Consider the following 15,497-nt stretch of genomic DNA (forward strand, 5'->3'; position numbering starts at 1 on the left):
CATTGTCTTAACTTGCATGGAGTTCCATTTGTTCTCCACATGCGTTGCCTGGCTTCCAGGTTCTCCACGTTTCTTTCACAGTCCAGAATCATGTTCATCATGTTAATTAGCCTCTCTTAAACTGCTCTAAGGTGTGAGTGTGTGTGTCTACGTGTGTTTGTTTGGCCTTTTTTTTTTTTTCTTTTCTGTTTGTTGCCCTGTCTGTGTTTTCAGATAAAACTATGTGTTTACATCCAATCAATTTGTCCTTGCAGGGTGTCTCATCCCTCTCAGGTTGTGCTGCCGTTCCCAAACTGGGAACCCAAAAAGAAACCCGTTAAGGAGGATGACGTTGGTCCGCAAGTAACACACATATATGAGGTACTTTTCAGATGCATATACGTCAAAAATCGAAAGCAATTAGCCCTATTAGACAGAAAGATCAGCTGAAAACTACTTAGACAGTTTTCTATTAAATGAAGTGCTGAGCTGTGGAGTGGGAAGAGGGGAAGGCAGGTCAAACTCTGCTGCTCTTGTCCTTACTTTTGGTGATAAAGAAGAAAAAAATGAGGGGATAAAATAGGTGTTTGACGTTGCAGTCAGGCTAAGAGGAGGCGAGACCTCTTCGGGATGAAGTAAACAGCAACACTAAAACACAGTCACAGTAAAACCAGTGGCTCTATAAAGAATTAGGATGTGGCTGATCAAAGGTTTCCAGCTCAGCGGTAATTACTGCTGCGAGAGTCGGAAGGCCTTAGAAGGAAGAAAAACAGAAGGGAATAAGGAGTTAAGTAATGAAGGAGGGAGGACAGTCACACGGAAACGCGCAATAAGTGAGTGTTGCAAATTCTAATTTTGAGATAACAACAGAAAAGGCAGAAGGAGTGAGAGCTGCAAACGGATTACAAGCCATTGTCAGTCTGCGCCGACTTCTTTTTTTTTTTCGCTTTAAATGGCGGGCAGCTTCATTGAACCTGAGTGCAGTATTGTCTGGCCTCTCCTGCAGCTGATAATGATTTTCATTTGTGGTACTTTTCCCAGTGGACAGCTGCTTCTAGTTAGAGGACTGAGTTTTTTTCCTCTTTTTTTTTTTGAATTCTTGCCCTGCAGCACCAGGATAGGATCATGTCCTGTTTGGATGACTTGCTTCAGTATATTAGAGGTAGGGGGTGATGGGAGATGTGCATTGGGGTGAGACGAAGACGGCAAAAAGAGGATTTATTAAATCGAGGGTTGATTTAGGTTCATAAGTCATTCCCACTAGTTTTGACAATGAACCTGGTGAAGTTTTTTGCTTGTCTTGCCTTTTCAATCCCCAGAGGCTGAAGGCTGCATTAGCATTATCTCCATGAAAACACAGGTGGCCTGTCTCATTGTACCACAGTTATGATAACCTGATTACAACCCTGGTCACATGAGACCTGCTAATAAGGCAGAAGAGGGTAAAACCTTGACAGCTCTCTGTTTTTGCTTCTCTCTCTCTCTCTCTCTCTCTCTCTCTCTCTCCCTCTGCCTCCTTCCCTCTCCAGCTCCATAACGCCGGTCCCAGTAGTATTGGGCAGGCTGAGCTTCAGGTCGGCTGGCCTGCCCGTTTCCGTGATGAGAACCTGCTGTACGCCATGGAGATTCAAACTGACGGCCCAATTAGCTGCCGGACAAACAGCAGCCTCAACCCACAGGGCCTCCAGGTACCATCAATGTTTTACAAGCTCATGCACTTGGACACGTAATCCAAAACCAAAACTTTTGGACTCATAGATATACTTGCTGCAATGGAAATCAATATATATATATAAACCTGAAATATACATATGTCCTGGACCTTTATAATTTAAAAATAGCTTCTGTTTGATTCATTTGACAAGTTATTTTTGTTGTTGTTTTCAACACCATCCCCTGGTCAAGATGTGTTTTCATTGCGGTAGCATATAATCCTCTGGAGAATATAAAAAAAATGGTCTTCCTTTATTTGGATTCATTCAGTGAAGCTAAAAAATTCCATGTTATGAAATATTATTTTAACAAAATCATGGGTGCAACACCGACTGCCCCCCCCCCCATATGGCAATTCTTACTAAACAAATATACCTGAAGTATTTTTGTAGTTTAAACTTCTCAATTTTAAGTTGAGGTTAGAAGTGTTTTCTTCTTTCTGGGTCAAACGCTCATCACTCTTTGAAATGAGGAGGACTAGAGGACGTCCCATTCAAATAATGCAGACATGTTGATCGGTGCAAGTCAGGACATGGCTGTAAAAAATTTGCAACCCACCTTAAATTGCTCACATCTATAAAAGTTGACTTTTTAACAATGGTAACTGTGACAAAAACAAAGCTGAAAGAGGACCAAACACACAGTGAGTACGGTGGGAAGGGGATTAAAACAAATTGTCAGAGCTTGATTCGGCGAAGATTGGCATCAAGTATTCACCAGGTCTCCATAGCGGTATTTTAATTTATTTGTCAAAAGTAATGTAAAGGGACTCGTGTCCTACCCACACAAACGTAAACATGTACAGTTTCCTAAACGCTTCGCCGACTTTATTAACGGAAATGAACGATCTGCTTCGGTCAGATGAGGCCAACTTTGAGCTTTTTAGAAAACCAGTACTAGCAAATTGAGTTTGCCATAAAACCAATGTTGAATAATAGTAGAACATCTCTCAAAACCACTGGCGTGTACGGTGGAGGATCTGTGAAGCCGTTTGTCTGTGAATGATTCTAAGGTGAACAGCATCATGAACTCTTTTGAAATCTGAAAATTAAAATAGAGATCTGACAGCATCTACCAGAAAATGAGTTGTCACTGAAATAAAACAAAAAAATAATGATAATAACTCCAACAAGATTCTGAAATAGGGAGGAAGGATCGGGCTTATTTCAGACGTTGGAAGAGTTTCCATCGGCAGTGAGCCCATCTTTCTTTTAACTTTAATATTGGTTTCTTTGTGTACACTGGTTTGATTACAGCAGATTGTTCTTGAGCTGATATTTCTGAGATAACGCCGCAGAACCAGCCGTTTAATCAAATCGGCCAACTGTGGCATAAAATGTTCTCATTTATTCGTTAAAAAGTCTGTGGTTCTGTTTCTAACCGCGGGGCTGAAGGAGAGGAAGAAAACAAATGGCATTCTGGTTCCAAAAATAGTTGGTCTGAGAAGAAAAAATAATCAATGTGTGCTCAGCGTGCTGGCTTTTTCAAATATTTAAATTAAAATATTAAATCAAGCTGTTCCCTCTGGCCTCCCTCCAAAGCTGAGCTTCCAGAGCAGAAACAATAAAAATCTATCTGTGTTATCTGAAACTTGAGGACGTGTGGGTTATTTTCTCCCGTCTATTTTTCCTCATTGTCAATGAGACAGTGTAACCGGGGGAAATTAAATCTCCCCTAATCCAACTTTATACCAGACATTCTTTGATCAGATTTTACACTTGTTTCTGCAGCTGGACGTTTTGTGGGATTTTATTACGTCTTCCAAATCTTTGGGTTTTACATGTCCTCTTCAGCGGTTGATAAGGCCACATCATGTGTCTCCCAGACGCTGATAAAATAAGCAGTGCGTGGCGGTCGTTGGGTCTCACTGTGGAATCGTCAGAAAGCCCAAATACATACCAAAGATATTTGAACATTGTTTTTTATTGCTTCCTCCTCTGCTTATTTGCGATAGTTAAGCAAGGCAGAGATATGTCTGTTCTGCAAAATTGAAACCCTTCCAACATATTTCTAATATTCTGTCGCCGCCTCCTTGTTTCAGATCTCCTCTCTGCAGGACACCCCAGAGCTGCTGGGTTTCCTGAGGAACACCACCGATCCTCCTCACCGCCACAAACGATCTGTCGGCACAGCTGAAAGTTATAGCAGCAAGACCTTGGTGAGTGCCTCCGTCTTCTCCCGAGAAAACAAGCCAGAAAAACATTCATTAGTGATCCACAGGTGCTTCATGTCTGTCTTCCCACTTCCCACATTCAGAACTGCACCAACATCTCCTGTCTAAGGATCACGTGTGTGGTTGGTCGGTTGGATCGAGGCCAGAGTGCTGTGCTTAAGATCCGATCGAGACTGTGGGCACATACGTTTCTACAGGTAGTAATTCTTACGTTTCATAAATTATTTAAATGTGGCGCTTTAAATATTTTCACACCCATTATCAAGTTGCGTATTTTGTCTTAAAGCGGCGTAACGACCCATACGTTCTCAACTCAACGGTATCCTTCATGGTCATATCTGTGCCTTATCGCATCCAGCCCCCTGCTTTGCCTCAACATAGAATATCAGTAAGAAAGGAACAATAAACAAATCACTGTGCATGTACATTCTCAGCCTGGAAAAAGAAGTTTGGCATCATTTGCACCTCTTTTTCTCCAGATGGGAACCCTCGTGCTGTGGGGGACTCCTGATGTGTCGTTTGCTGTTCCGCTCTGGGTCATCATTCTGGCCATACTGCTGGGTCTTCTGGTGCTGGCCATGCTGACATTAGCGATGTGGAAGGTAAATAAGCAGAAGTAGTTTTCACGGTATTGTGCAACACTCTTATTCTAATTTGGATTTTTAAAGAATTTGGTTCTAAAAGGGAAGGACATTCTTCTAGTCTGTGGCCCTCATTAATAGTTCCTCAGGCTACCATAAGCTTTTGAAAGTTTTTCATTGGACTTGTCTTCTTTTCTGACATTTTCTATTCAGTCCTTTTACCGTACTATATCAGCATAACATGCAGATATTTTCTGTATTTTTTTATAGTTCTAAAAAAAACTAGAATAATTCAGGGATTATTTTTGTTCAGTTTGTAAGGATGTGACCAAAGATGCAGGTAAAAACGGGTTTCTTTTTTTACCACTCTTAGATGATCTCACTGAGAGTTGCTATAGACTGCTGCTCACCCTGTCACCCTGTCCTCTAAATACAATGGCAGGATGTCTTATTGGCTGTTTGATCAAAATATTCAGCATTTTCAATATCTGGCCGAAGGACACAACTCCTTTTGTTCAGCCTACATGCACAGTTTGGAGGTGTGCGCACTCCCCCCTTAGAATCAGACACCAGTGCAAACTGATCTTTGAATTCAAGGCGACTGATCACAGCACTGCCATGATATTCCAGGATTGATTATGTTAGCTGCTTGCTGAGATCCTTCAGGATGCTGCCAGAGCAGCGGCAGGGCGTCCTGCACACAGTGCTGCACCACTAAGAGCAGTGTGGTAGATTACAAGAAGCACTGCCAGCCCACTGTGGGCTGGACGTTGTTGTAGCTGTGGCATGAGGCCTGAGGAGATAGGAGAAGGTCATGCTGGTAGATGAAGGCTATACCTCACCGAGAAGCAGCCTCTATTGTCATGTGGTTCCTCTTTGCAGTTGGAAACAGATATTTTGCCGCCTTGGCAGCAAAAGGCTTTGCGCTTGTTAAAGACTCTCACACCCCATTGCAATAATGGGTACTGCAGTGATGTGCTGTGGAAAAAATCTTCAAGATCTATTTTTCAAAGTTATGCATTACTTGTTCAAAGTCCAAAGTTGTGTCTTGGAAGCTGTTTATTCCTAAACAATTAAATGGTCAAAGTAAAGTTGCTTATGGTTCCATGTCCACTACCGGTTCATAGGTGGTCCAAACAACAAAATATGTTCTTACTCTCCTGAACCAGCTTTGATTTGTACAAATGTGAAGGAACAATAAAGCAGCTATTATCAGATATTACCACAATAAACTGCAATAGGGATTTACCATATTTTAAATTGGAAAGGCTAAGGCCAGTTCCGATGCAATATTTCATAAGCTCTGCAGCCAAACTAATTTCTTTGCCCTATTGAATAGACTTTCACTCCACTTAATATAAAGAAGGTAAAAGCTTACAGAAAGTGTTGGAGAAACTGTGAGGACAGAAAAAAGAGCGAGGGAAAACATGGATCGATCACAATTGGACAGAACAATTCCGAACTATGATTTCAAAATGTATTTGATTTTCTAGAGTCTCACAGTCCTAGGGTGGAAATTGACATAAAATCGTGCCAAAGTCCAAAGAAAAACTTTGAAAGATCTTAAAGTGCAGCCATTAATCAAGATCTATTGACTCAGAACTTTATACGTTGGCACGGTTTTCTAATACGGTTTCTTTAATAACTCTTTGACAGCATTTTTGTTCTGTTGCATATTGACTTGTGAATGCGATTCCCTCAGTGTGGTTTCTTCGATCGAGCCCGGCTGCCAGCAGATGACGATGTCTCCGACCAGGAGAAGCTAACGTCTGATCAAACTGGGGATGCCTGAAGAAGACGAACGACGGCACTTGATTAAAAGCTTGTGGTTTAGGAGGAAGCTGCACCTTCTGAATGACCTAATTCAGATCTGAGATCTGTAATATCTGGAAGCTCCAGTCTCCCTGTTTTGGAAGCCTTCTACCTTCATTTGTTTTAAAGAAACTGAGTAAAAACAAAAAAAAAAAGCTGCAGTGCCGCAAACTCTGTGACCAGAACAAGTGAGGTCACAGCACACAAAGTGGGGGCAAAACAACACACAAGTCAGGCTAAATTACCCACACATGTCAATTGTTTATACGTTGCAATGAAGCACCACAACTGAAGGCCGAGTGGATTATGTCGAGAAGACAAAACTTCTTGTTTTTGTGCAGCACGAAGACAACTGAGCTCTGTAGTGTGCACAAGTGCATTTAATGAGTTTCAGTGAGTGTGTATGGATTCCTGCAAATCTGTGTGTAAGAAGTGCAGCTTATGAACTTAATTTCTCCCCGTTTCCTTCAAACCAAGCCGAATACCTTGCAGTTTACATTTACGTTCACTAAACACGCTACCACATGCATAGGGTTTAAAAAAGGGGCACAAAATGTCAAAGTGTATATTTATAAATGTACGTGCAATATTTGGGCGTTGTGTGATTCTGAAGCTTGTTGTTACACTGGCACTACTTTTTTTTTAGAGCTTCATGTCTTCATTGTATGTGTATATACTGTAAGATTGGTTGGTCGTTGTGTTAGATAAGTATTATTTCTAAAAGCAACGCATTTTTAGACAAGTACCAACATGATGAAACTGTTACAAAATAAATAACTTATTGTCTTGTTGCAGCTCTGGGGTTTTATGTTTAAAGAAAAAGAGCACATCTCCACAGCTCAGGCTTGCTTAAGTTTGCAAACCTTTGAGTTTTGGGGTTTTTTCTCCTCTGCAGAAGATGAGACTTTATGAAAAACACATAGCAGTAAAAAAATAAAAATAAATTCACTCATCAGATTATTCACCTGTTTTTAATGTGAATAAACGTCAGTCAGAAAATGTCTGGTTGTCAGCAATGCTGTAATTTAAAATGCAAGTTTCAGGTTTGAGCAAGTTTTGGTTTTTACATCAAATGTTTATCAGAATAAAACTTTGGTTATTAAAGGATTTTGGTGGTTTGCCTTAAATACGCAGGTAAGTGTCACAGTGTTACCGCTGGGTTTCTTTACCTCAGAGGAAGGACTCTTGCTCCCCCAAACGGTGCACTGAAAAATGCTAACTTTCTTTCTGGCCCCGCAGACAACAAATGAGACAACAGAAGCAGGACAGTGCCACCGTGTGGCTTTCAGCTGAATAACCTTTTATGGTAGTTTCTGCTGACAAAAACAGTTGAGCTAGGAACTGTCTCTCCAGCTTCAGAGTCATTTAAACACTTTTAATATACCTGTGAACGTTTTCTGTTTGAAATTGGACTCTGTTTGATTAGTTGAACTGTTAATTGCCATGAAGCTGTTGTCCTAAAGAAACATTAATGGATTAAAGTTTTCTCTGTGCAGGATAAATCAGTTTTATCCTGATTTATCATTCATGTCAGGACTGAATGAATAGGTCATTTGCTTTCTTTTTCATTCAGAACATTTTCCGTACAGCAGCAGCTTAAAACAACACGAGCCGGTGACTCTTTGAAAGAGAACGCATCTATTAAATGTGTTTATGTTTTATTAAAACCAATGCATTAGGAATCAAATGACTTTTGAATACATCCTCGGATCAATCGTTTCTTTTTGTATTCTAGTTTAGTTTTAGCTATTTCAAATTAGCACAATTTATTTCATTTGCTAAAACGAAACCTTCAAATTAAAATTTGCATGATCTGAAACCCTACATTTATATAAGATGTTTGTCAGAACGACTTAGCAACATGGCACTGGTTCTGCAAATGGACTTCTGGTGTGTGTTACTGTCTGTGCTCTGGAATGGGAAAGCTTTCTCTTGGAAATATCAACGCAAGAGAGAAAAAGTGAAGACATTTTCAGGTCCAACTGAATTAAAACATTTGTCAATCTCACTGCTGGCAAACCACATAGCACATTCAAAATAATGCCAAAGCACATTGTGTCTTCCTCCTTTCCAAAACCATGAACTCTCTACGCCAGACTGTAATGTTGGTGTAAATTTAGCTCCTCGCAAAAGTTTTTACACCTATTGAACTTCATGAAGTGTCATGTTCAAGTCCTGCAACTGAAAAGCATTAGTAGTCGTTGTCGGTGTAGTTGGACAAATTGTGTAAATGTTTAAGTGGTGTGAATACTTTGCATGACGTCGTTTGAACCTCAGTGCGAGTTATCATTGAGGAACCACCACACGCTGCGTTTTTCTTCAGACTCTTTATTTCCTTGAATATATGTGATAAAAATTCAAATCAAACATTTGAAGTAAGAATCGTAACAACAAATCTCAACACCACCAAAGTAAAGAAACATTGTTGGTACTTACTACATACTGTATTGATAGGACACACTGCATCTTATACAGAAATTCATCCAAACAGACTCCAATTACAAAATGTTTTTTTTTTTTTAAGTCTTTGACTCCCACTGTTTCCTGGGTTGTTTAAGCTGGTGCAAAAGAAAACGTCTTAGGTGAAGCAACATCTTGTGTGTTATTCAACTGAACAGTGACAATTGAAATTGTTTCACAGGTCTGTACAAGGCGATGAGAGTCACTTCTCTTCAGTGGGAATAAGGACAGACCGACATTATAATGGAAGACTTTGGCTATTTACAAATTGTTAAGATGTCTAACAGATAAACTGGTATTTTTTCTAAGAGTGATTGTTTTTTGCTTCTATGCATTTGTCACACCGACATCCTCACTCTTAACACACCGATATGTCAAAGTGCAGTTTCAAAGATCACCACAATGTGGCACTTTTATGCCGTTCTTAACATTGCACAGACAAAACTGCGAAATTACTCATTTACAGGAGCCATCTTGAACCAAAATGGTTCCTTATTCATATTAAACCCTCAGATTAATGCTGGTGTCTGTTTTAAAGCCTCTTCACATCCGTGGCATCTGTCCTCCCAACTTCTGAAAGGATTTTGCTCCGTCTTGTTCCACTCTACAGACTCTACACCTGCTCATTTTTACTGCTCTGTTTAACCCACGGCTCAGCAAATGTGAAATTGTCTGCATCAGCAAGGTTCTTACGAATCAGCCTGGAGAAAAGGTTCTGTTACTGATGGCACATCCCATCAGTAGACAGCAAGCATTTCTCTATATGGTAGTACCTGTTCCTGTTCGCACCTTCTCTCCCCTGGTACAGATGAGCAAAAAAAGCCTGAAATAAATGCATATTTTTTCCCCAGACACCGAAACATAAATAAGTCCAACTTCTAATTTGAGTCTATTTTATTCAGGGGGGAAAAAAACATCCAAATTAATAAAAAAAAAAAAAAAAAGTTTGAACAAACTTACCAATGACACACTTATTAGAACCACTAACTATATAAGCAGAATTAGTATTCATCTATTTTTAATTTGATGAGTGCATCCTGAAACTATGGCATATAATTAAGTTTTTATTGATTACGCGTCATGATAGAGATTCACATATCTTCTAATCAATCTTCAAAATAGCAAAGATCAGAGAATGTGCCATTACAGCAAATCAGACGCGTTTATCTTCATTAGAAAGTCAAATTCTTAATAAAAGTTATTTCTTATTAAAATCAGCTTATTTCAACAGCTTCAGCAACAATTAAGTTTTAAGCAGCAGGAAATGTTACAAACAAGAATGGGTGATGACACAAATTTAGCTTATCACCAAACACAGTGAGGAGAGAGTGAGATGGGAGGTAAAATAAAAATCTCTCCATTAACAATTGCCACTTGGGTTTACCAAGTCTCTAAGAGAACCATTCATTTCCAGGCTTTTCCGCACATCTTTATCAGGGGAGCCAATAATTGTGGAGGGTGTTTAAGCAATGATTAAGCAATTTTAAATACAGTGTACAGTTGAGGCCAAAATGAATCATACCTCTGGCAGATTTCACCTTAAGGTAATCTTTTAATTTAGCCAACATGACAGGGGTTCTGTCTTTCACCTCATGAAGTCTCTGTGGAGGTAGCTAAAGATTAGGGTGATGGCAAGGAGGCTTTCAAACCTTAAACACTGCAAAGATAAAATCTTTAAATACAAAAAAATAAAAGATCAGTAATTATTAAAAGTCTTTGATTGCTGTAAAGATTTTTTTACATTGATTATGTAGAACAGGATAGCATTTTTTTTAACATGACATACTTTAATTCAAATGTTTTTTGCATAATTGTTAGGGTTTTATAATGTTTTTGAGAGATACTTTTCTAATTTTCCATCAGAAAAAAAACAAACACTAAATCTGCCAGAGATATTATTATGGGTTTAATTGTGCACACTCTGATGCCCAAGTAGTTAGAATAATATGTTTTCTTTACATTTTCTTTCAGAACAGCTGTGACAATGTGATTTACTCTTGACAGACTGTGCATGTGCTCTCCAGATTTTATTGATCAGTCTGTTCAGAACATGTGACAGTGAAGATTAAACCACAATAAAAAAAAACAGGAATGTGTCTGAAAACCAAAATATTTCAATTGTAAGCATAGAGTTTAGTGTAGAGTTTTTGTAAAAAAAAATTCAAAATAAAAAAAACAAAAAACATCTGTAAACAGTCTATAAAGATTTGTATTACAGTTTAATGCAGGCGACGACAGCATAAAGTATGGATTTGTTGGCCATAAGAAAACTTTCAGGTGCCACAGACCAGGTAAAAAAGGTGAACGTAGCATCTTGATGCACAAACCAATTAAAACACAGATAGGATAAAAAGCTCTGACAACTGAGGCATTTTACTGTAAACCTGCATTAATAAAATAAAAAAAGCTGAATTTTCTATATATAGAAAATAGAAGATTTTTCACATAAGTCACTATGAGTGCTCTGGCTATGTCAAACCCTTATTATTAGTGCAATTATTTCATAATACTACAAAGTTGCTTGAAGGAGAAATAAGGCAGAAACATCTTTCCTTTTTCATAATGAATGAAAAAAAAGACTAAAACTGCTTTTAGTTTTCAGTGTGAAATATTTGTCAGTATTTGCTTCAATGTGCAATGATGCTAATGAGCATCTTTCAGTACAGATTTCCTAAACAAGCAACATGCTCAGTTTCCTTGACGTTGAAGTATTGGTAATATAAATAGCAAGTGAACAAACCGGTGAACGTCTGTAGTAGCCGGATAGCTTTTTTTTTATTTTTTTTAATGAAATTTTAATGTGACATCCATTGATTAAAACTGATTTTTTTTCAGATGAAAATAAATCAGTTTTCTAACTCAGAGTTTCTGCTCTGAACAAAACTGAGGTTTAAAATGTATCTTCGACAGACATCAGTGTGTTTTAACTTGTCTGTAAATACATTACATTTTTTAAATTATTATTTTAGAATTGTTTTCTATGAATAATAGACTTCGTGTTGTTGTTTATTTTTTATTATTAGATTTGATATAATTTGTTCTGATTTAATTAATCAATAGCCAAGTCTCTTATGGTTTGTTACCTATTGCAACAACATTACTTTAAGTTTTAATTGAACTTATGTCCAGGAAACAACGGGCACCATTATTGGTAAAATTACCAGAATCACAGCACCAGTCCATAGCTTGGCGTGCACTCTGGTTTTCACATCAGGCCAGAAAATAAATATTCAAAAACGGGCCTGGTGCCCAAATTCAAAGATGCAGAAAAAAACCCCAATAGAACATTAATTTCCATGATGCTACATCCACTTTTTTTACATCAGTCTATGACCGTAACATTTCAATCAGAAATAAACTCCACATTTCATTAGTTGGTCTGTCTCACAACATGTCAGCACTGTATTTGAAAAACAATTCACTTTGGAAAACTACAAACATGAGCCATGTGAGGAGAAAGAAAATACCTATTAAGACAAACAGTAGTTCTACTTTGTAACAGTGAGGGATATAAGACCACATCATTGGAGGAGAACAGTCAGAGGGCAGTGTTTTTTTTTTGTTAAGTTTTTTTTTTTTTTAATAGCCTGAGCAGTCGCACACAAACAGAACAGTCTGATTTCTGGGTATACAATAAACACCTCTTAGGAGTTTAATGGCTATTAGAATAAACTGCAGTCCATTTTTCCACACAAACTAAACTTCGAGGAGCCTCAGCAACGCTGGTGTTCCCAAAAAGAGACCTAGCACATTCATGAACATTTGATCAATACCAGAGTCGAAACAAACAATAGCAGAACTTGTAGGTATTGGTGAGTCAATGGAATGATTGAAGAAGGAGGCTTTGTGGCACATACAGTACATTAAAAGGTTAGATTACACTCTGTACACTCTCTAAGATACAATTTCACTGTACATGATCAGCACAAGGTGGCTAGTTAGCTCTGCGTCTCTTTCTTTCTCTGAATAGTAGCTTTATAAATCCTCAGAAAAATAAAATTTGCTTCATGTCCGTTTTACATTCTATATTGGTATCTCTCATTGACAAACCTGCAAAACATGTAAAGTGATAAGAAAAAGTCACTTTTATTGTTATATCTAAAAACTGCAAGAGAGGTTCAACATTGCCAACAAGCTCCAACTGGATGCTCCATCAAAGTGCTGCTTTTCAACACACACGCATACACACACTTGACTAATGACATGGGAATGCTATCTCAGGTCTTCACACATACACACGCACGCCACAACAAATACCATCTGTTCCCTACGCTTTCTTCCTGAGTATGAACTGTAGAAGGTCTCCTTTTTCTAGAACAGAAACACAAAGATTTTGGTGTTTTAATCTTAACACCACCACTCTAATATATCAGGAACTGACCTGAGAGTTATGTTTAAGGTTTCAATGTAAAACCCGATGTACTGCTGTAAACTTGATACGTGCTAAATATCAAGGCCTTGGTGTTTGTAAAATATGCAAAGTAGCAACAATGAGACCAGTCGCCCATAAACCTGAACTGTTTGCCATTATTTATAGACAGAAAGACAACTTTTCTTGGCGGGGGGCCTTTAGGTCAATTCTGGCGGGAAATTGAAACAAATTGTGGCAGTAGCATTTTGTATGCAACTAAAATCAGCAAAAGATGTACATTTTAACTTTTCACAGCTCAAGAGCGATACTAACCACAGTATCCTCAACTCACTTAATAAAATATTCATCTGATCATGTAGTTTCCACATGACAGGCAAATAAGGAAATAGGAACTCACCTTAATTCCAATTGGGAGTTTTGAACTGAATCTCAGTTGCAGCTAATTAGGCTTAATGTCAATGATATTTTTTTCAACATTTTTTAAAATCAAAAGCCAGAAAAAAAAATTGCTTGAGCAACATCTACGGGCCTAAATTATGACTTGAAATGTGAAGTTTACCACCAAACCTCTCCAAAATCCCAGTATATCTGCCACTTACATGTCTTGTGTAAATCTTTTCACATATTAGTTACTCACAAGTTACATTACAACCTCTGCTTTTAAACAGGTAACTACAGTGACTAAATAACACAAAAGGTTGATGAAAATGCATTGTCTGAGTTGTGCTCCTTTTTGGTAATTAGGTTGTTCACCGATCTGCACAGGTTTTCTGACCTGCAACAAAATGTTAGGAGTGACTTTTGCAGACCCACCTAGGAAAATCCCAGCATATATACAAAAATAAAATAGCCTCATTTTTTTTTTTTTTTTGCTGGAGTCCTGACCCACCGCTTACCATACCTTTCATGTAATAACTTTTGGAAGTTTCACACCTGCCTTTTCGAAATTTCTACAGCAGCTTGACGCTTCAGTCAGGTTTTTCTAGTTGCATGTTGGAAAAATTACAGAGATATTTAAGCTTGCAGGTAGGATGTGGTGATGTTGGCGCACCTGTATTCTCAGATCCCAGTTTGCAGTTTGAGGCTATCTAGCATGTGAACAGGAGGTAAAGAGTCAAGCAAGTTGTGTGTTTTTCTGAGCTTGTGTATAGTAATACAAACAATTTATGAGTATGGGTATTTATAAATAATACAATATTTTTGCAGTTGTTTTATTTTTTAGGAGTAAATCTTCTGTTGACTTAAACTGCTTTGTCCCTGAGCATCTATGGGAGGCTTAGTGGTCAGGGAGTAAATAGTAGAGTACGCACTAGAACAAGATTGATTACTGTCCACAGTTTCAATGCTCAAGTTGTTTTTATGTTTTTCTTTGAAAAGAGTTTTTATCTTTAGTGGAGGCATGACTGCATATTCTAAGGGCAAATGTTTTGTATTGAAGACCCTACCCATCAATCTTTTTTTTTTATTTTTTTTTTAGAGAAGCGACTTTATCACAGTAAAAGCCTGCTGTGTTATCTAAATCTTGAGACTCTTAAGTGCTGAACTAGTCTGTGTACAAAGATTAAGATTCATGGGAAATCATCTATATAAGGGGTGGTAAAGTGTGTATTTTGCAGGCACATAGCGCCATTTTATAGCTCATTCAAGTAACTATGTTACCTTTTAGTTATTATAAAAAGGCTGCATATGTAGAACATAATTTGAAATTAATTTGTGCAATTTCATGTCTTGAAATTAGGCCTCTGTCTCTTTAAGAAGTGCCTGCTCTTTCCAACCCTCCCCTTTCAGCATGTCATCGCAACACTGCTCCTCCATTGTGCTGTTTACAACTATTTGTAGGAGCACTGAGCTGCAAAATAGTTTGCATGATAAGCTCAGCAAATTCGCTTTTCCACCAGGTGTTTGCAGTTGCCAGTTTGCTGCTGCCGCCATTCTGGTGGAGCCGAGTGAGGAAGGCGCAGAGCAGGAGTGCTTTGTGAGGCTGAAGCTCAGCTGTGGACTGAAGCACCGAGGAAGAGATTTGTGAGAAGAGACGGCGCATTGTATGAGCAACGCTTTGGACTATGGGAGATCTAAGGAGCTCTCAAATATGCATGAAAGAATCAAAGCAACACTTCAGGTATGATAAATATCAGGGCAGAAATATTGGCGAAGCAACCAGTCCTCATGTATACTTCAGTCTTGTTTTATTCTCCTGTTATGCAGTTGCAATTTGTTAGCTTTTGCTCTCAATAGTACACTAATACAAATGCACTGAGACAGTTTGTGTGTGTCCAACAAAAATAAGCAGAGTTAGTAGCCGTATGTAATGCACACTAGGAGGACCCGAAATCAGCCACGAGACAGGAGTGAGCAGAAAACCACAGATCTTTATTGGAGACAGCCAAGGGCGGCACACAGGATAACT

General features: G+C 38.4%; 1 protein-coding gene across 2 annotated transcripts in view; it reads left to right on the forward strand.

Moving 5' to 3' along the window:
- Positions 1-7,052, forward strand: part of itga8 (integrin, alpha 8) — a 52,855-nt gene extending 45,803 nt beyond the window's left edge. For both annotated transcript variants that reach the window (XM_008432589.2, XM_008432588.1), the window contains 7 exons: positions 255-360; positions 1,509-1,667; positions 3,734-3,850; positions 3,949-4,062; positions 4,152-4,253; positions 4,345-4,467; positions 6,149-7,052. In XM_008432589.2, coding sequence (XP_008430811.1) covers positions 255-360; positions 1,509-1,667; positions 3,734-3,850; positions 3,949-4,062; positions 4,152-4,253; positions 4,345-4,467; positions 6,149-6,238 — 811 coding nt within the window. In that variant the 3' untranslated portion in view covers positions 6,239-7,052. The remainder of the gene's footprint in view (positions 1-254; positions 361-1,508; positions 1,668-3,733; positions 3,851-3,948; positions 4,063-4,151; positions 4,254-4,344; positions 4,468-6,148) is intronic.
- Positions 7,053-15,497: the final 8,445 nt, after the last annotated feature.

This window comes from Poecilia reticulata, linkage group LG16, assembly GCF_000633615.1.
Source record: "Poecilia reticulata strain Guanapo linkage group LG16, Guppy_female_1.0+MT, whole genome shotgun sequence".
NCBI classification, from domain to species: Eukaryota; Metazoa; Chordata; class Actinopteri; order Cyprinodontiformes; family Poeciliidae; genus Poecilia; species Poecilia reticulata.